Source organism: Myotis nattereri (assembly GCF_964212035.1).
Source record: "Myotis nattereri genome assembly, chromosome: 6".
Taxonomy (NCBI): domain Eukaryota; kingdom Metazoa; phylum Chordata; class Mammalia; order Chiroptera; family Vespertilionidae; genus Myotis; species Myotis nattereri.
The window spans coordinates 18,400,480-18,422,420 of NC_138081.1; the positions used below are offsets into that span (position 1 = coordinate 18,400,480).

At 41.6% G+C, this 21,941-nt stretch overlaps 1 protein-coding gene across 1 annotated transcript in view; it reads right to left on the reverse strand.

Annotated features, from left to right (window-relative positions):
• Positions 1–711: 711 nt before the first annotated feature.
• Positions 712–21,941, reverse strand: part of CYP39A1 (cytochrome P450 family 39 subfamily A member 1) — a 73,647-nt gene continuing 52,417 nt past the window's right edge. Inside the window, exons 9-12 of the mRNA XM_081093936.1 lie at positions 19,763–19,858; positions 18,817–18,905; positions 5,897–5,984; positions 712–2,493 (exon numbers count right to left, since the gene is read on the reverse strand). Coding sequence (XP_080950062.1) covers positions 2,422–2,493; positions 5,897–5,984; positions 18,817–18,905; positions 19,763–19,858 — 345 coding nt within the window. The 3' untranslated portion in view covers positions 712–2,421. The remainder of the gene's footprint in view (positions 2,494–5,896; positions 5,985–18,816; positions 18,906–19,762; positions 19,859–21,941) is intronic.

Genomic DNA, 21,941 nt, shown 5'->3' on the forward strand with positions numbered 1-21,941 from the left:
CATCTGCAGGCTCCAGGCTGCTTCACTAAGTCTGGGGTCCCCCTTGCACAGTGCTCAGTTGCACCTCATTTGTGAGTGCTGTCCAGCGTCTTCTACTGGAGCCAAATACATAGCCAGAACTCTACTAGAAAGGAAAACCACTGTGCAGGATTACTTCCAGCTATGGTCTGAATGTCTATGTCCCTGCCCCCCATCAATTTATGTTGAAATACTAATTCCCAAAGTTGATGGTATTAGGGGTGGGGCCTTTGGGAGGTAATTAGGTCACGAGGATGGAGGCAACCTAAGGAGCATCAGGTGGAGGAGGATGTGGAGGCAGAAGAAAGCTGGTAGTCAGCTGGGGAACTAGGCGCCCTGTGATGCTGAAAAGTAAGTGTTCTGGGAATAAATGAGAGAACGAGGAGGGTAGAAGGCTCTGGCCAGAGATAGACTGTCTTGATTTAAAACCTCAGAGGACAAGCAGTTATGGGTGGAGTGACAAGTTTTAGTGCGGGTATGTGCGGGGTGACTGCAGAGCTGGTTAGGTGAAGAGAATGGAATTCTGAATGTGGTTTTGATCATATTTTAACACAATGCCGAACATCCCTGTGGAGGTAGCCAGTGTGGCACATGTGATAAAAAAAAACAAAACAAAACAAAAAAAAAACAAACTAAAAAAAACACACCAACTCTTCTTTTCCTTGTTCCAAGAAGAGAAATGGACACAGATTATAACTTCATTTTTATTTGGTAGCAGGAACAAAAGAGTTCAGCATTTACTGACAGAACTGCAGAATTAAATGGTGGTGCATTCTTTTTTTAAAGTGCATAAACTTGACAGCTAACATTCATCCTGATCGAGCGGTAATGAACTAAACACTAGCCCTGAGTGGTTGCAAATTCAGCTGAAGTGTGTATCATTTGCAAATGCAGTGTTTCGCTGTGAGCCTTCCCTGAGAACACACCTGGCATCTTTAGAGGAATTTGCCAGATTAGTCTGCAACTCTCAAATCTGCTGGGGACTTCTACATTTTCCTCAGCCCCTTCGGTCTCCAGACCCCTGAGCCTGCTAAGCTGAGATACAAGCTGCAGCTAAGCTTTAGAATCACTGTATTAGTCTGGAAGAGTTAATATACTCCGAGTACTTAGCTTTCTCCTAGGGAGTCATCTGCTCCTTGGTAGGAAACAGATGACTAAGCAATCATTATCAACGCCATGAGATAATTCTAGCACAGGGAGCAAATAATGCAGAGGATGGCATGCACTACAAAGCTTACTTACTGTGAAAGGAAGAAGGCAAGCAGCTTTTTATTGAATATTAAAGGACAAATCATGACATCATTGACCACTCTGTTATTATTGTCATATTTTCTCCTGAAGATGACAGAATTTCTTTTCTGGATTTCATAGAAAACACTTCAGGCATAAGTCTCAAGTAATGGAGCCAAATGTTGTTATCTGCCTTGACACATCATTATATTTATGTATCCATACATTAGCAAAAACAGTATCTTAAACTGTGATTACAGACAAGTTGAGTCAAGAGTGCTTTCACCTTAATTGAAATACATACAAATCAATACATCAATCTATATACATTTATTAAATGTCTTATAGGGAAGGTGCTGTCCCAGATGTAGTTGAGTGTAGAAATGAGTGTAAGACATAATTCCTATCTTCACAGGTCTTAGAAAGCTTTCATTTTATTTTTACCTTTTAAACAATATGTTTTTATGATTTTAGAGAGAAGAGGGAGAAGAGAGATAGAAACATTGATGAGAGAGAAACATTGATCAGCTGCCTCCTATATACCCCTACCAAGGATCAAGCCTGCAACTCAGGCATAGGCCTTAATAGGGAATCAAACCGGTGACCTCCTGGTGCATGAGATGACGCTAAACTGAGCCACACTGGCTGGGCTATTCATACTTTTAGCATCAGACATGTTCACAATAAAGAATTATATTAATAGAGCTTGATAATTCCAATTGCTAGTTAAGAATCATATTAAGAAAAATACACATTTCCAGAAATCATTATTTAATGTTTTTGATGCTAGCCTTTCTCAACACAGAAATTTAAGTATGTTGCCTTCGGGGTGAATTACTGTAATCAGATTTTCATTCAAATGGCATTATTACTATTTAAAGCTCTGATACAGTTTTTCATAAACCAAATTCCAACTTCTTAAGAAATGCCTCCTCTTCTTGATCATTTAAACATTTTCTGTAAAGCACGTATTCGGGTCTTCATATCAGTGAGCGGTGTCAGATTCTTGGTCTACTCTCGAGGTCGCAGACACAGGCACCGTTTGGACATTTTCTTGAACTAAATACTAAAGCAAAGGTTCAGCAGCACGTTTTAGTCGAGCTCAGGTCTCGATGCTGCCAGGCCCGTGGGTCTCCCTCCAGAAGGCCTGGTCCTCCTTGGCCCCAGAAGATGTCACTTTCTTTGTGTATATTCCATTCGGCATTGTCCTTCTGGCTGCTGGACACCCACCAGATGGAGAGAACTCTAAGAGCAGAAATGTGGAAATTAAGAGACAGACAAAACCAACGGTTTTAGACCTACAGTTTATTCACTTATAATTATCCCCTAAAAGATCCAGAATTTACATTTAGAAGATTGGAAGTGTTTGCTTGATGAGTCTTATCGATTTGAGACTTCCACTCAAGGGACAGAAAAGAAGGTAATCCCTTCTCTTAATGGCCATCCCATCAGTTTCACCAGCTACCCTCCCTTCACTTTGTCTGGCTAAACAGGATACCACACACAAGACTCTTTCTACATTCCTGGCCCCTAACTGGGACACCTTACTTAGAATCTCTGGGTGAGGCCTCTATGCCATGTAATAGAAGTTTAAAAAGCAAGGAAGCCTTTTTTAAAGGATGACACCCAACTGAGCAGGCATGGCTCAGTTAGTATTTAGTTCAATAAGTCTAGCAGGTATGGCTCAGTTGGTTGGGTGTCATCCTGTGCATCTAAAGGTTGCTGGTTCAATTCCTGGTGAGGGCACGTGGCCAGATTTCGGGCTCTATCCCTGGTAGGGAGCGAGCAGGAGGCAGTGGATCCATGTTTCATTCTCCTATTGATGTTCCTCTCTCTTTCTTTCTTCCTTCCTTTCTCTCTAAAAATTAATATAAAATCTTAAAAATAAAAACAAAATAAAATAAAAAGTAAATGAGGTGTTGGTGGTATGAATGAATCACTATTACAGTAGACCAAAGGTCCTAACTTCCAAAAGGATATTTTGTGGGTTCCAAATGTTCTGATTTCTTTCTCTCTAGTTATGAACAAGGAATAAATGTATATGGAGATGAGAGGTGGTCAGTTTATTGCAAATAATACAGAGGTTGCTGAGGCTTGGAAGCTTGAAAAAGAAAAGCTACCTATTCTGCCAGCCGTGAGTTGAGGGGAAGAGGAGAAGTGAGGAAGAGGAAAGAGGAGATGGATTCAGTTTAAGTCATTAGTCTACTGTCAAGTGTGAGTGCAACATGGCCTGGAATGGGCTCCTTAGCCAGGAGCCTCTCAGGGGAATTAAGAGGATGAGTTCAGGGTTTCTGTGGATCCTGTGAAATTGCATACACACAATTCTGTGTGTATGAAGAGGAGTGTGTTTTTCTAGAATGGGAATCCAGAGGTTTTATGAGATTTCTTATGGAGACGACTCCCCTGCCCCACCCCCCACCCAGCCGAAAGGTATGAGAGAATAAAATCAACCGAGCAAACAAAACCCCACTGTATTAGTACAAATGTGCTTGCTTTTGCTATCCAACCATGGACTCTGGAGAGCTTTGTGTTTCTGTATTGTTTGGTTTTTAATGGGAGAGAATGGAAATTCAATGAATTTCTTAAGATCTTCTGAGGTAAAATAAAACAATGGGCTGTTGCAAAATTAAACTGGGGATTCTAGCATTTGATTTTTGCTATTATCACAAGCATATCCCTTTTCAAGTCCAGTGGTCTCTCTGCACGTGACAAAATGTTCAGAACATGCCCCGGCAACCATCCCCTCCCACATCCTACAAGAACATGGACATTCGAAGGTCATTTCCTGCGGTTCTTTGATCACCTCATTTTACAACTTAGTATCACAGGCCCAATAATTACATAATTTCCATTGATCTTTCTCTTTCTAGAATAAGAATTTATGAAATAGAATGCCCTTTGAGATCATGAGAACTCACTTAGACCTGTACTTTTGACAAACTGAGATAGCATGTTTTTTAAAAAAAAAGTTCTTAGTAGTATCAACACAGAACTAGGATGTATGTAAAATAATATAATAAATACAACTAACAGAATTTTTAGCTTGGAAGGAAGTGCTGGGAATATCTTGCCTGGGGATCTGGTCACAATGACTGATCTCCAGCTTTGGGGTCATGTGACTCTGACGAAGGTTATCTTTCTGATCTGAAAAGGGGTTTTCTGTTTCTTGCTGGTGGGGAAATAATTGACATCTGGGCAAAAATGTGACATCTAACTCGGGGATCAGGGACCAGGATGTGGTGCCGGTATAGCCAGGCCCTGATCTTCATTTTGCTAAAAACAAACAAACAAACCCCAAACCCTGTCCTCAGCTGAGAACCTGTGTGAAGGGTATTTGACTCCCGTTTCATTATAGGATTCTGAGAGCTCCTCATGACTGATAGTTACTTGTTCTCAAAATAGAACCGCAAAAGAAATTAGAGGAAAATGCTGAAAGGTGCACTTTTGTGAGTAATACAATATTGTCTGTGTCACTTATGCACTTACATAATTTCTACAGAAATGTCACCCAAGGGTTTTATTTATCCCTGCATAGATTAGCCTCATTATATCAAGCTTAAACCAAAGCACAAAATGCTATGTGAATAGCCCTTCGAGTGCACCTTCAGTGTAAATAGCACCTTTTATCCAGAATTTTCAAAATGACTTCCAAACTTTAGGACTTAAATTGCATTTCCCCTTGGACAGTGGTCCTCAACGTGTGGTATCCAGACCAGTAGCACCAGCAGGACCAGGACTTGTTAGAATTGCAAATTCTTGAGCTTCTCCCCAGACACACTGGATCAGAAAATCTAGGGGTGGGGCCTGTATTCTGTATTCTAACAAAGCCCCCGGGTGATTCTGATGCTCCCACCAGTTTGAGAGCTGTTGGTCTAGGAAACAGAACTATAGAAAATGATGGGAACATTCAATGGTTGGAAAGGTCATGGCCTTTTCACTTTTGTCCACTGTTTTTACATTGGGTTAGTTTTCTTCCATAAATGGATCAAGGGCTACAATCTGTCTCCAAAACTGATGGTTCACTTTTGGACCCACAGACATATCTTTCTAGGGAAACAAGCCCAATATCAAGGCCGTGTTTATCTAATGCAGGAAGAGGGGTTACCATTGGTAAATTCATTGGAGAGGTCCCAACACTAAGTGGTGGAAATACTGCTATTGGGTCCTGGTCTTGTGATGATGGAGTACATAGATTAGATGCAGAATTAAGGGAGTATCTTCTTAGTTTGGTTCAATGTTAGACACCTGTTAAGATCAGGTCTAAGAGAGGGAATGAGTAGCTTATCTCTACTAATTAAAACCAAGGAGTTACAACATAAACTGATGAACAAAGTAGATCCAGAGACACAGAAGTATGGACCAGACTGATGAATCTCAGAGGGAAGGTGGGGGTGGGTGGATGGGTGGGAAAAGATAAATGAAAGAACTTGTACACATACACTAGTATATGCATAACCCATGGACACAGACAATAGTGTGGTGAAAGCCTGGGTATGGGCTAGAAGGGGTTAATGTGGGGAAAATGGTGACATCTGTAATACTTTCAATAATAACAATTTTTAAAAAGATAAACAAAAAATAAAACCCAGGGGTGAGAGTTCATATCGAATTTAAAAGCCATACTGTTCAAAATTCTGGAAATACTCACCTGTTTTGGCAATGGGTCCAGAAGACTGCAGTCATAATAATAAAATAATAAAATAATACACATTTCAATCTCTAACATAGCAAGCCATCTGAAAGAAAAATATAAAAGTGTTACTTGGTTATGAAAAGTGCGTAAGTATTCTCTTCCAAAGAGAATATCTAGAAAGTACACATATTTCAGAGCAAATATGCTCTTCTTTGCAATATAAACTTTTACTATTTTTTTAAAATATATTTTATTGATTTTTTACAGAGAGGAAGGGAGAGAGATAGAGAGTCAGAAACATAGATGAGAGAGAAACATTGATCAGCTGCCTCCCGCACATCTCCCACTGGGGATGTGCCCGCAACCCAGGTACATGCCCCTGACCGGAATCGAACCCGGGACCCCCCAGTCCGCAGGCCGACGCTCCATCCACCGAGCCAAACCGGTTTCGGCAAACTTTTACTATTAAAAGGATAAAGAAAGACTTTACTCTTTTCTTTCACAGGCATGCCTCATTTTATTGTGCTCCACTTTACCACATTTCACAGATGTTGCGATTTTACCAATTGAAGGCAAGATCTTCACCAGCAAAAAAGATTATGATTATGCTCATTTATGGAATAGAATGAACAACATAAACTGATGAACAAAAACAGATCCAGAGACAGAGAAGCATCGATCAGACCATCAAACCTCAGAGGGAAGGCAGGGGAGGGTGGGGAAAGGGGGAGAGATCAACCAAAGGACTTGTATGCATTCATATAAGCATAACCAATGGACACAGACAACAGGGGGGTGAGGGCATGGGGAGGGGGCTATGGGGGGATAAGGACACATATGTAATACCTTAATCAACAAAGAAATTTAAAAAATAGAAAAAAAAGATTATGATTCACATTATTGGGGAGGTCTGGCACTGAGGTGTGCCTGTATAAAACTTTCTACTCAGTGAGGTAGTTGGGATGATGAAATTGTTTAAAAATGCATGTAACAAGCTTAGCCAGTACAAGCTCTTATTAAATGAAAGCCTGCGTCTCTTTCTAAGTTTAGATCTGTGCTTTCCAATATGGTAACCATTAGCCACATGTGGCTATTTAAATTTAAATAAACAAAAAAAATGTTCAGTTCCTCAGTGCACTAGCCATATTTCAAGTGTTCAATAACCATAGGTGGCTACTGGCTACTGTATTGGACAGTATATAATTAGAACATTTTCATGATCACAGAAAATTCTATTGGACAGTCTTGTTGATCTAGATCACTGATGGCGAACCTTTTGAGCTCGGCGTGTCAGCATTTTGAAAAACCCTAACTTAACTCTGGTGCCGTGTCACATACAGAAATTTTTTGATATTTGCAACCATAGTAAAAGAAAGATTTATATTTTTGATATTTATTTTATATATTTAAATGCCATTTAACAAAGAAAAATCAACCAAAAATATGAGTTCGCGTGTCCCCTCTGACACGCGTGTCATAGGTTCGCCATCATTGATCTAGACCCTTATTACCCACTGAAATTTATTGCCTAAATGTTGTATACGCACCTCAAGTTCCCCAAAAGTTATGTACAAATACTACTGTATTCGTTTACTGTCTACTTTATAAGACACATACAAATAGAAACTAAAAAACAGAAAAATGTAAATGGAATTCTGCTTTTTTTTCCTTTTACTTCAGTGGGTTGTCTTGAATTCTTCAAAGGGTATTCAAACCCTTTTAGAGGTCATAGCCTTTAATGAATACTATTAGCCCAAGAGGTGGGAAAACTGGAAGTCATCATCGATTCAATCCTCTCCATCACCCTCCATATCCAATGAGGCACTGAGACCATTTTCTGTATCTTCTAAATAATTCCCCAATCCCTCTCCTATCCCTTTGTCTCCAGTCCCTCCACTTCTCCTTCAGTGTGGTACTTCATTTATTTCCTGGATCAGATTTTTACTGAATCAGCTTAGCTTCCAGATTGGTCTCTCTGCTTTCAGTTTCACTTCCCTACACTCTAGCACTGGAGTGAACTTCCTAAATCATAAATCGATCATTCTACCTACACACACACACACACACACACACACACACACACACACACACCAAGAGAGAGAAAGAGAGATGCTTCCTATTTTCCTCCAAATTCTATAGGAGAACACAACCAGTTCTTAAAGATCTGCTGTTTCCCCAATAGCTTCTCTTTGAAACCTATACTCTTGCTAAACTGTATATGTGATGGTCCCTGAATGGCGATGCTCTCTTTTTCAAGCTCTTTCCTTGTCTGAGGCTCAATACCCTTGGGAGGCAGTCCCTGATCACTTGCCTCTGGGCTGAGGTGCCCTTCCTCTGAACTTCCATGACTCGCTGTGCACATCCCAGTCAGAGCATCTATGGCACTGAATTGCAACTATTAGTGATTTCTCTCCTGGAGGAAGAATTGTATTGCTGGGCCTTCGCACAGTGCATAGCACAGTACTGGTGCCTAATAATGTTTACTGAATACATGAATAAATGGTGGACGGTGATGCCTTTTATAAAGCAGATTCAATTTCCTGACCTTTTCAACCTTCTCTGTTTCTGTGGAATGTAACACATCCATCAACTAATGTCTTTACCCTACAATCTTACTATATCCTACCATATCACAGTTAATCTCTTGTATGTTTCCTCTTATAGACTACAATCTTCACAAAAAAAGCAGGTCTTTGACTTCCTTTCAAATGGGTTCTGTATCCTTGCATTTGTGTACAGCAGAGGACATGAGGCGTGTGGTTTTGTCTGTCTCTTAATTTCCACATTTCTGCTCTTAGAGTTCTCTCCATCTGGTGGGTGTCCAGCAGCCAGAAGGACAATGCTGAATTGAATATACACAAAGAAAGTGACATCTTCTGGGGCCAAGGAGGACCGGGCCTTCTGGAGGGTGACCCACAGGCCTGGCAGCATGAAGTAAATTAGATGACATCATTCTTTTCAATAACTTCTGTGTTCAGTAGAATAAGCAGTGACTCCCCAATATTCAATGTTTAACATGAGGCGCCCAAGGAAACAGAACTATAGAACTATAGAAAATGATGGGAACATTCAATGGTCAGAGGTTCGAAAGGTCATGGCCTTTTCACTTCTGTCCACTGTTTTTACATTGGGTTAGTTTTCTTCCATGCCATTGCTTTTCAAATGGATCAAGGCCTCTTATTCAGATGAGAGGGGTCAGGAGTACCACCAACATGTGAAAGTCAACATTCAAGTTCCCACTTACAAGAATGACCAGTTCCCACTGCTCCCTTCTAAGAAGTAAATTAGATGAGATCACTCTTTCCAATAACTTCTTGTTCAGTAGAATAAGCAGTGACTCCCCAATATTCAATGTTTACCTAGCAGCACTAGAGAAATATTGGCTAAGTGTATCTTTATAAATTATAAAACAGTGCTATAGGTTCCACTTTATTCAAACAAATCCTGTTTTCTCGTAACTGCTTTTAGCCCTTTTCTAACATTAGCTTGCCATGGACCAGTGCACTTCCCTGAGCTCAGCCCCCTGGGGTAAAGACAGCGCCCAACAGAAGACTGTAAGTGATCTAGCGGGCTGGGTGGAGCTGTAAGAGTGGAGGAGGCACTTAAGCCTCGGCTGGTGTGGCCCAGTTGTTTAAAGTGTCATCCTGTGCACCAAAGAGAATTGCATTCCCGTGGGTAAAACTGTAATTCTGGCTCTTGATGAATTCATATTGTTCATTAGTGGGGCTTTAATATTTTTCTTTTATTTTTAGTGTTAAGTTAGTTTAGTTACTACATTAGTATTAATTATGAAAGTAGTGTTAATTAGTAATATTACATTATAAACATTTTGCTAAGTAAGGTGAACTAATAATACAGATAACAAAATAACATGTGCTAAAAATATTATTTTCGCTCAATCCAAATATTTGGAAATTCTTGTAGAGATACCTCAATTATCCACTAAATAAAGTTAATTGTTTGGCAATGCAAAAAAAAAAAAAAAATACTTGTGTTTTCAAGCCTTTACCAAGTTACTGAATTTTGTTCAATGTCTACAATATGAGACTAACATATATGTACCTGCGACAATAAAAGTTTTTTATGTCAAAGAAAATGGGTTCATAAATTTGTGTTTTTACAGAAGCTCTTCAGAAGCAAGCTGAGCTATTTCATGTCAGGGATGCTTTCTTAATGCCACTTCTAATGTCAAAACAGTGAGAATAATGAGGCCCATTACTCATAACAGACTTATTTTTTACACTTACAAGCACAATTACACATCTACAAATAGGGCTCATGAAAATATAAACACGCTGAAAATTCCTTAAATACTTAGTACTTGCCTCTCTCCTCCACTTGTAGATAACTGTTCAAGGAGCGTGCACAGGCATCGAGAGCACCGAGTCTGACAAAACACAGACTCCGGCCTCACATCGCTAGTAAGGCACGTGGAGAGATGGGAGAGGTAACCGTCTAAGTTAGATAGAGGTGGAAGCGAAAGGCCCGTCTGGAGTCTGGAGAGCGAGCTCCAACTTGGAGTAATCAATGCTGACTTTATGTGGAGGTGAAACTTGAGCTAGACCTTGACGGAAGGACAGGCTTTAAATAAGCAGACATGTTGAGTGAGGGCATTCCTGACCCAGCAGATAGCATGAGCAACGGGAGGGATGGGCTGTCGTTAGGGGACAGAGAGCGGACCCTCTGGGAAGGGCTTTCGCAGAGGCTCAGAAGGGTACAATGGGTGTCAGTGGAATTCTAGGGGCACCAGAGTCTTAACAAGAGAATGGCCATCAGAGATGACAATTTAAGGAAAATTAAATAGGTAGTTTGTATGTAGTGAGTAAGATGGACTGAAATATAGTGAGTAAGATGGACTGAAATAAGAGACAACGGAGCCAGGGAGAAGGGATAGGATATCACCTGATGCTAAGGCACAAGACCTGGTTTAGGAGGTGGGAATGGACAGGCGAAGCCAAAAAGGGGGAGGAGTCCAAGGTGACTCTAAAAGCCCTGGCATCTAGGAGAACAGTGGTCCATTGAAAAGTAACAGAGAACTGAAGGAATGCTGGGATTAGAGGAGATGGATGACTCTAGGTTTAGGTGTCTCGGTTGTGAGACTGAATCCCTCTCTTGGAGTCATTGCGGGCAAAGCCAGCACGGGCTGGAAAACGGCCACGGTTGCCAGGAACAAGGGCTCTGCAGTATATTCCTAGTTGCTACCAGCTGCGGCTTATGAAAATAGAATGATCTTGCCCTGGAATGCAGAGAAGGCAGCATGCAGACATACTTTCACAGGCATCGTCACTGAGCACGGCTACTCAAGTTAAAGGGAAAGTACTTTTCCCACAACCTCATCCCCCTAAGAAAGTTTTTAGGAAAATATAATCAATTTGGTGGCAGGAGGAAAAATAATATAGACCAGCGGTTCTGAAACTTTAGCCTGTACCAGAACCACATGGAGGACCTGTTAAAACACAGCTCACTGGGCTCCATGCCCCAAGTTTCTGATTCTGTAAGTCTGGGGAAAGGCCTGAGAATTTGCATTTTTACAAGTTTACAGGTCATGTTACTACTTGTGGGGGAGTGTCACACTTTAAGCATCACTCATCTAGAGCACCTTGACAAGGAGAAAGGAGAAAAAAATGTCAAAAGAGAATAGTTTATCAAAGCTTTTAGTTTTAGCTCACATAACTAAAATTACAAAGAATTTCTCAGCTATACCTGAAACACTATGGCTGGGGTACCAAGCTTTTGGTTGATGCTGCGGACATAACCTGGTAGAGTGAGCAGGTAGTTGCCCATATAAAATAAGGGGTGGGGGAAACCAACAGAATAACATGGGAAGAAAAGAATGGGATAAAGCTAAGTTGGATGAGGAAAAAGAAGAAAATACATGAAAAAGGGGAGAATGAAAAAAGGGAAAAGGAAGTGAGAGAGCAGATGAGAAGACAAAGAGGAAAGGACTGAAGAACTCAGCCATCCTTGATGTGAGATTCCGTTTTCTATGTCATTGGGAAGATCAGAACGGGCTCCTGGAGGGAGTGCACGCTCTGAGGTCACTGTTTTACAGAGTGGCAGCAGGATTGTTCCAATGGCATTGCTACAGCTACTCCTCCTGGAAGTGAAGCTCCCATATGTAGGAGCTACTAGTATGAGCTAGAGATGTGGATACTTCTTTTAAGGGAAATGAAGAAGGAGGAAGAGGAGGAAGAGGAGGAGGAGGAGGAAGAGGAGGAGGAGGAGGAGGGGGGGAGGAGGAGGAGGAGGAAGAGGAGGCAAAGAACCAGTATTGACTTAAGATCAAGTACTCACCAAAGAGAAATTATCTCTTAATATATGTTAAATCTCAGACCTTCCAGGAAAAATTTAAGAAGTGGCATTTACTTTTGCTTTGTGATATACTAAAGTAAATGAAATTAAGCCCTTTTACAAAGCACAAGGTATTTTTTTTTAATTTTTAAAAATATATTTGATATATTTTTACAGAGAGGAAGGGAGAGGGACAGAGTCAGAAACATCGACGAGAGAGAAACATCGACGAGAGAGAAACATCGATCAGCTGCCTCCTGCACACTCACTACTGGGGATGTGCCCACAACCAAGGTACATGCCCTTGACTGGAATCGAACCTGGGATCCCTCAGTCCACAGGCCCATGCTCTATCCACTGAGCCAAACCCATTAGGGCAGAACAAGGTACTTAAAAAGCTATTAACTGATATGGTTAGTATATGTTTATTATTTCATGGAGTTCGATAAATCTTTAAAAAATGTTTTCTTTAAAAGAAAATTATATCGCTTCATATGCTCTCGGTTGCACGTGACAGAAAAACGCCATCGGACTGGTTTCTGTACTGAAGGGAATGCATGGCGTTATGGATCTGAAAAGCCTGGAGCTGGGCTGGCCTTGGGCAGAGACCACTGCAGCAGCCGGTGATGTTCCCAGGAAGCCAGGTCGCCCTGCTGCTCTGTTCTATGGTACCAGCTTCATCCCAACAATGCCTCCTTCTGAGTCTCAAATAGCTGCCAAAGGTTTCTAGGATCAAGTCCTTCCTTATTCACATCCCACAGGGAATGGTTGGTTATTTTTGACCTGGAAGTCCCAACAGAAACGTCAGGAGTTCATTGTGCTGCTTAAAACATATGCGAACACCCAAACCAGCGGTTCTCAACCTGTGGATCGCGACCCCTTTGGCGGTCGAACGACCCTTTCACAGGGGTCGCCTAAGACCATCCTGCATATCAGATATTTACATTACGATTCATAACAGTAGCAACATTACAGTTATGAAGTAGCAACAAAAATAATTTTATGGTTGGGTCACAACATGAGGAACTGTATTTAAAGGGCCAGAAGGTTGAGAACCACTGAGTCTTAAACCGATCCATATGGGAAGGGAGGGAGGGGCAGGGATGAGATGTGAGGATTGGCTTAGGGAACTGTACTCCACAGGGACAGAATTGGGGTGGAATGAGCACTACAGGTATATTGTGTTGTGAGATGGTACAGTTTTCATCCCGGTCCTCTTTTCTTAGGAACAGTAGGCACCTATTCAAGAGCAGTCACTGAGGGGTGGGAGACACCAGCCCAAAGTCTCCTTTCTCGCGATAGAGAAATCCTGCACCACACAGGGGCTGGAGATGTTGAAATTCTGCTCAGAAAGGAGCATACCAGTATTTCTTTTAGCACTTTGGCCTATCAGAGTCTCAAAAGTCACTCTTGAATGGCTTCTTTTGTTCTTCACAGACTGAAATCTTAGGCTCATAATGAAGTGTCAAAATGAAATGGCTAACAAAGTAATGACAGCAACTTGGCCAGTGGTCTTACGGCTCCTTTGCGTGAGTCGCTGCTCCTTAGTTAAGCAGAACAAATAGAGAAGCATGGCTACAAATTCACAGAGTTCAGCCCAGCTCAGAGTCCTCGGATTAACTGGATCTGCCCTGCCCACCCTCATCCTAACCGCTTTATATACCCACCAGGACATGTGCACACCATGGTGAAAATGTTAAGTAGCCACTATATAAGTAGATGCAATTCTATTTAACAACTGGAGTTGAGGGGATGCATTTGTTTATGTGACAAACTAGAGGCCCAATGCACAAAATTCGTGCAAGAGTAGGCCTTTCTTTCCCAGGCTGCCGGCACGGGCTTCCCTCTAGCACCCAGGACCCCGGCTTCATTTGGAAGGTCATCTGGAAGGATGTCCGGTCTAATTAGCATATTATGCTTTTATTATTATAGATTCCTCAGAATGTGGGCTAGGAAAATTGGGTTCGCAGTTGTAATATAAATAATACAATAATTAATACATAATAATACAAGAATAAACTGTTCTGGGTATTCACAACTGTAAACCTACTTTTGCCCTCCCCATATACTGAATTTGCAACATCTCAAGAAACCTATAGGGACCTGAGTTTGCTCACTCCTCAAAAGTGACCAGTTAATAGTACTTCTTAAATACAAGACTGTGCAAAGCTATTTCACTAGGGCACAATTATTAAAATTACATTATCTGTAAAATAAACATACAGAAACAACTGTGCTCAGAGCCTCACAAACCCCAAATAGATAGTTGCCTTGCTACCATTAACATACAGTCCATTACATTCCTATGACTATTTCCTCTCGTCTCTCCTAAAAGTTTGACACCACTGCCTGTGGGAAAGGTGCGCTTTCTTCTATGCCGTTTATTGATTAGTCCCATCTAGGCCATAAAGCCCCTTTTAATGCCCCTGAACTCCTATGGCAATTATATGACTCAGCTGGCATTGCTCAGGTGCTATCTTATGCAGTTAAGCAGACTTGTTTTCCACATTGCTATGTTTCATCTCCCCAACTACATTATAAGCAATTGAGGAATGAATCTCCTTGGTGTTTACTAAAGTGACTTAAGTTAGACTATAAGCTCCTTGAGGGAAGGACTTTCATCCCTTATTTTGTTTTCCAAGATAACTCCTAGAGCCCTACCCTGAACTACAGCATATTCTCCATAAATATTTATTGAAGGAAATAATAACCATACTAAACCAGGTGCTCAAGAGGTATTTGTTAGGTTGAATACTACTACTACCAACCTACCATCAGCTGGATCTCTTTTTGGATTAATTTTCCAACAGCTGTGTGATTTTCATTAGTAATCCAAAACACGTCCATGACTTTGTGGCCTAGGACTGCCCTATGACACGGGTGAGAGCCAAACACACACAAAAGGGTGTAAATCACAGTTTCAATTCCCAAGGAATCCATGCTTCTTTTCCATTTCTCAAGTACAGCAGCTGTTCTCTTATATACCCTCTTCCTGTCCAAGCATGCCTTTGCAAGCGGGGTAATCATGCCAACAACCAGCGTGACTATTTTACACTAGAATTTAACCCCTATCAATTAGCACAATGAGACAGCCACCCAGGCATCCTCACGCATGGATGGGAAGCAAGGAGAATCAAGGCGTAGTGTAGATTCCAGAGGTTGGGTCCAGCAAGCACATCCCTTTCTGCCAAGATCATCTACTCTCAGAGACTCCCACACGACACTAAAGTTCCCTTGCCCTGTTTCTCCATTTAGATTGACAGGTTAGGAGGAGAATGTCCACTATAGTGGGACTCTTCGTTTTGCATGCTACCATTGATGAAGAGGTCTGGGAGTTCATGCTGCTTTCTCCCGTTTTCCTGCAAAGCCACGTTCTTCTCCAGCCGTAGAATTACTAGGAAGGGTTCCCTGGCCGTGTGTACCCAGGAGCTTCCCAGCTTCAGGAAAGGGCCTAGCAGGGGGTTCTTCCTCAAATGCATTGCAGAACTCCCACTATTTGGAGGAGGTACTACAGTTCTTCCATTGCAATGTTTATCTGGCAGTTGATGGCAGCACTGAGCACTTATTTGGTAAATTCAGCAAAATATTCTGTGTTCACTTGTGTGAGGGGTTCTCATGCTGCCTCAGTGGCCTGGACTCCCAGGGGTGACAGCTGCAAGGCCACAAGACTGTTCATGATAAACTTTGGTTGTCAGCAACTTTACAGGCAACTTTCTCTGACTCACTGCGTGTCTGGTACATGACAAAGTAAATTGGCTCCTGGTACACAAACTAAGAATGGGCATGATTTTCTGGGGATTACACTAAGGGTTTGTGGGATTAAATTTCTATCGCAGACCTGGATGGTGTGGCTCAGTTAGTCAAGTGTCGTCCCATGCACCGAAAGGTTGCTGGTTTGATTCCTGGTCGGGGTACATGCCCAGGTTGTGGGTTCAATCCCAGGTCGGGGAGCATGCAGGAGGCAACTGATGGATGTTTCTCTCTCATGTGGATGTTCTCTCTCTCTCTCTCTCTCTCTCTCTCACTCACTCAAATCAATAGAAACATATTTAAATCATTTCTAGTGCAAAATTTCTACAGTTTCTGTATAACATACCACTGATGGAGCGGAAATGTTATGATTCTCTATATTGTATCCATTACTCTCAAACCCAAGCAAATGTCTATCAGCCTCCACAGATATTACAGTAATGTCCTAACAGCTCCTCTTACAAACAACAGTCATCGATTGACCACCAGCCCATACTACATGCTCTATTGCCACGCATTTCAGACCTTAGTTTAAAATATCTCTAGGTCAGCTACAAAGATGGTACTAATAAACTCTTTAGTTGCAATTGAAGATATATACTAAAGGAACATGAAAAAGGTAATATCTATTCTTTTTAGAAGATCTACTCTTACACATTATTACTTAATAGTGACAAAAACAATAAATGTGTTCTTGGCTTAAGAACTGCTTATCTAAAGTAAAAATGATAGAAGAGGTTGGTGTGTGTGTGTGTGTGTGTGTGTGTGTGTGTTGCTATTACTGTTTTTTCCTTTGTCATACTCTGCCCCTAAAGTAGTGGACACTCAATTACAGTGTCCACCTTAGAAGTTTCCTGGTGGATATGTCAGCATGCTTTCAGCTCTCAACAATAAAACCTTCAACTCAAACTGCCTTAAAAATCATGAACATTTATTATATGTAATAAATTTACTATATTATTATTTATAAAAGTAAAAACATTTATCATCTAGCATGACAGGAAGTAGATGAACTCCTCAACACTGATGGTTCAGTGACACAATGATATCCTGGGGACCAGCTTCTCTCCATATCTCTGTCCTGCCCTCCACAGACCACACCAGCATGAGGCTTGTTCCACTTGAATCTGCTGCTAGTAACAACTGGGCTGCATGCTCTCCTGTTCACATCCGATGAGAAAGGACGAAGTGGGCCCCTCTCCTCACCATGGAAGAAAAGTCTCTCCTTTCAGTCTGATTGGCCAGTTCAGGTCAACTGCCCACGCCAAATAGTGTCTCCAGGGAAACACTATGCAACAAGTTGCTTACCCTTAGGCTCCTAGAAGAACTTCTAAAAAGGGAGAAAGAATGATCATGGCTGGCTGAGACTAACTAAAACCATTTGGGGGAGGTGTTTATTACTAAAAGCATATTGATACTACAAACACGAAACAAAGGAGGGGTAGAGCGGATGCCGTGGAGTAAGTCATAATTGCAAATATGGACGGACATTACTATTCAAACAAGAAAGACAACTGACTTCTTAAGTTAAGAAACTACAACTTTTCTGATATATGATTTTTAAGGACTCTGTACATCCACTGAGTGAGATTCTGTTACAAACAGGTGCCAATAATCTTCTAATTGAATGGTACCAATAATCCTCTAATAGAATGGTACCAATAATCCTCTAACAGAGTCAGCAGCAATGAAGAAATGGGACTTGTTTAACGCAGAGTGCAAGTGTTATGAGGTGAGGGACCATGTCCGCCTTCCTCACTGCTCTGTCCCTGAGGCTTAGCAGAGGGCCTGGCAATGGCGAGATGTTAAAAAAAGTGTCTGCTTAAACACATAAATATTAAATATCTTTCATTAAATGATAAACGCCTGCCCCAGAACAGGGCATCACACTGCAGAGAAGTCCTGGGTGCCAGATTAACTACAAAAGCTCTCAAAGAAAATTATGACAGAACTAACCTAACCCAATAAATAAAAGCCATTTAGTAAGCTGCTGCTATGCTCCATGCTAGCGACATTCTGTACCCTCAACAAATGTCTACGATAAGGCTGTCGTTAAAGAAATATTATACCTGCCCGGCAGGTGTGGCAGAGTGGTTGAGCATCAACCTGTGAATCAGGAGGTCACAGTTAGATTACCGGTCAGGGCACATGCCTGGGTTGCAGGCTCAATCTCCAGTGTGGAGCATGCAGAAAGCAGCCGGTCAATAATTCTCTCATCATTGATGTTTCTACCCCCCTCTCCCCCTCCCTGCCTCTCTGAAGTCAATCATATCTAATAATAGACAAACATGGTAATTGACCATACCCTCACTACACCTCCCATTGGCTAATCAGCAAGATATGCAAATTAACCACCAACAATGATGGCAGTTAATTTGCATACGCAGGCATGAAGCAGCAGAGCGAAGACTGAAGGGGGCTCTGGCCAGAGCAGCGAAGGCCTGGGTCCTGGGTGCCAGAGGCAAACTGGTGCCGGCAGCCAGGGGAAGGGAAGGCCTATTGCATGAATCTTTTCGTGCAACAGGCCTCTAGTAAAAATATATTAAAAAAAAAGAAATATTATACCTCTATCTTTATCTTTAAAAAAGGTGAAACTCAAATGACTTTTGAGTTATCCTTATATGAGAGCTGAGCATTTGAAACATAAACCCTGAGTGCATCTGGCAGTTGGAACTGTGATACTTTGCTCTCCTGAGGTCTCCTATTGGAAGGCACGTTAGACATTCTCACAAAGACATCGTGCAATACGAACGGCCAACCAAACAAAACACGGTCTCTGGTTTTCCCTGTGGTTTGATGATAAAGAAAAGACAGACTGAGCCAGAGCTCCCCCACTCTGCGCCAGCATCTCCCCGCAGACTCTGTGAGGAACGTGGCCTGGCTGTCTCACTGACCTTCCTGGACACTGGTACTTCCCGCTTCCAAAGGCCACAAAGCCATCCAAGAAAGCATGCTTCTCTAAATTTGCCTCTTTCCAACGTTCCTGTGGGAAGAAAACATTTTTTTTTCCAAATCAGCCTTATATAAATAAGCTTAACTTTATTTCTCTAGGCTAAAAATGACCTTGTACAGCTAATCCTTGCATATAAAGTTGCAGGCTTGTTGGTCATTTTTTCCGACCTGTTATTAATATCAGCCACGATGATGCTTTTGGAACATAACTAATAAATAAAAGGGTTTAAGAAGAATTCTGTTAAGTGGCAAATGTAGATGATGATGTAAATCAACCACAGGACTGACTCCAGAGAGGAAGAGTATTTACAATGGGGCCTCATGCTCCATCCTGAAACTGCCCTTGGTGATAAATTTAGTAACAGACAGCTGCTGACAGCCCTGTTGGAGGGCGCCTGGATGCAGAATGGATACATCTGGAGGCTATTTTTGACAGTTTCACCTGAAGGCAGAGAATAGATCAAATGGCCTCTTAAGATTCTGTTCAGCCCAGACACTCCCCTAATTTTAAGAAACAGCAGAACACAGTTTTAATTTGCTTCATTTTTATTTTTTGTGCTCCTTGGAAACCAATAACTAGAACAACTGACTGAAGAACATGAACTCAGTCTTCTATCAGAACAAGGCCTGTTTACTTTAACATGCTCTGCTGGTTTCGGATAAAAATTTACTGTGAAGTTGCTGAAGCTTATTCCAGGAACTTGCCTATCTGATTTGTTATATATGTTATGCCATCTATATTGCAAATCTAATCTGTATTTTGTCATCTTTGTTACTAGAGAAAAATTCTGCTTAATGACAAAGTCCAGGTTAATTTATGAATTCATACTCCTGGCACAAAAAGAAATTAAAATCAAAGAATCATGTATATTGAAAGAAGTAACTTACGGGTTTGAAAGATTCTGGTTCAGGAAAATATTTTGGATTTCTATGTAGCCAAAATGGAGACAACATCAACAGGTCACCAGAAGGAACAGTGAAATTCTACGATAGAAAAATTGATTCCAATTCATTTTTTTGAAGTCTGTTAAAAAGTGTTTGGGTCATTAAAAATAATGCTACGACTATATTGTGGAGAAGGCACATGCATTTTTTATAATCAATGGTGATAAACTCTAACTCTTTCCTGGGTAGACAGTTCTATTTTCCAACTTGGGGAATGACTGAGTTATAATTCCTATTTTTAAAAATATTCTTATTTTTTTTAAAAAATTAAAGATTTTTTTTTAAGAGAGAGGGAGGGAGAGGGATAGAGAATAGAAACATTGATGATAAAGAAACATCACTGATTTTTCTGCCTCCTGTACACTCCCCACTGGGGATGGAGCCCGCAACCTGGGCATGTGCCCTGACTGGGAATCGAACCAATTACCTCTTGGTTCATGGGTCAACGCTCAACCACTGAGCCACACCATTTGCGCACTTATTTCTAATTCCGATGATCAGTTACTGAATGTATATATTTAGTTACATAGGGAAAAATATTTGATTAATGTGAAAATTTCAGAAACCAGTATAGGTCCATTCTAATGCAGTTTTTGATGTTTAATACTGAGGTTTGCAGCAAGCGTTCTAGAAAAATCTAACTCTGAGACAGGACACTGGTCACAGCACTGAGGACAGGGGCGGCAGGTGTCCTGCCCCTGGGGATGCTCATGAGAGTGTCAGGACAGGCTCAGGGGATTCTTTGTTTGTTTTTTTCACTCTTGCAGTAGCTGTTAGGGCAGAAGGAATATGAAGCCAACTGGTTGGTAAGACACAGGACGAAGCAAGTGCCGCGCGTTTATTTGGATGGTTTTGTGTTGGATGCTGTGGTGATTGTGGGGCTGAGCAGTGGGATTCCTTCGACAAAAGAGGCTGCACAATCCTTCTGCATTCATGTTAAATAAGCTATGTCAAGGACTAAAATCATCTCATAAAATCATCCTTACAGCACCATGCTCAGGAACCACAGGGCAAAAAGCTCTCCCAGGGTGTGTGATCACTAGGTAGCTACCAACTTCACTTAGTGGGGCCACTAGTAATAGTAACTCCCATCGCCAAACATCAGAAGCACATCTATTTAACCCTGCATCATTTTCAAGTGTCCTCAAGATATTTGCAAACCACGAAGTTCATGCATCTAGAATTAACACCTTACAATTAAAAACATGTCTCCTTATGGTAGTAGGTGGTCAAGTATGGGGAGAGGGTCATTATTTTTTGGCCCAAGAGAACCCCTGTTGGCTCTGATGGGAACTAAATGTTGCTTGAGCTTTATAATTTCAATGCCAGGACAGCTGGATAGTTAGATCCAAACCCGGGAAGAGCGCGAGGCTTGCTGGTGCCCTCCTAACCATTTTTTAAGTTGAAAGAGATCGGTGAGATCCCAATCCTTTGTGCTCGTTCCCTCTGCGGGAACTGAGGCGAGAGAGGTCATGCCTGTTGTGAAATCAGCTGGGGGCAGGGCTGGAGGCAGTCTGCCCTTCCTTTCCCCACCCAGCAGCCCTCTTTAGTGGCAGTTGACCTGTGATTATGACTTAGAGGCTGCTGACTGCTGAGGCCTACAGAGCCAGCTAGTAGAGAAAGACGTCAAAGGGGGCCTGGATAACACCATTAACATTAGCAACAGAGAGGAGACCAAAAAGACATGCCTCTTGTAGCAGCAAATGCCAGGCTGACAAATGGCATAAAGGGATGTGAGAGCTGGTTATATCAAAGGAACCCTCTGAGAGAACAGATATCAACATGCCCAGTCTAAACAGGCCCTGCCATTATTTATAGAAGCGGTTCTCAAACTGTGGGTCGCACCCCTTTGGCGGTAGAACGACCTTTTCACAGGGGTCGCCTAAGACCATCCTGCATATCAGATATTTACATTACGATTCATAACAGTAGCAACATTACAGTTATGAAGTAGCAACGAAAATAATTTTATGGTTGGGTCACAACATGAAGAACTGTATTTAAAGGGCCAGAAGGTTGAGAACCACTGATTTATAGGATAGATGAAGGGACAGATCAAGAGGGAGACAAAATAGTAAGGACTGGAACACAGACCACTAGCAAAGCGAAGTCAAAACCTGTT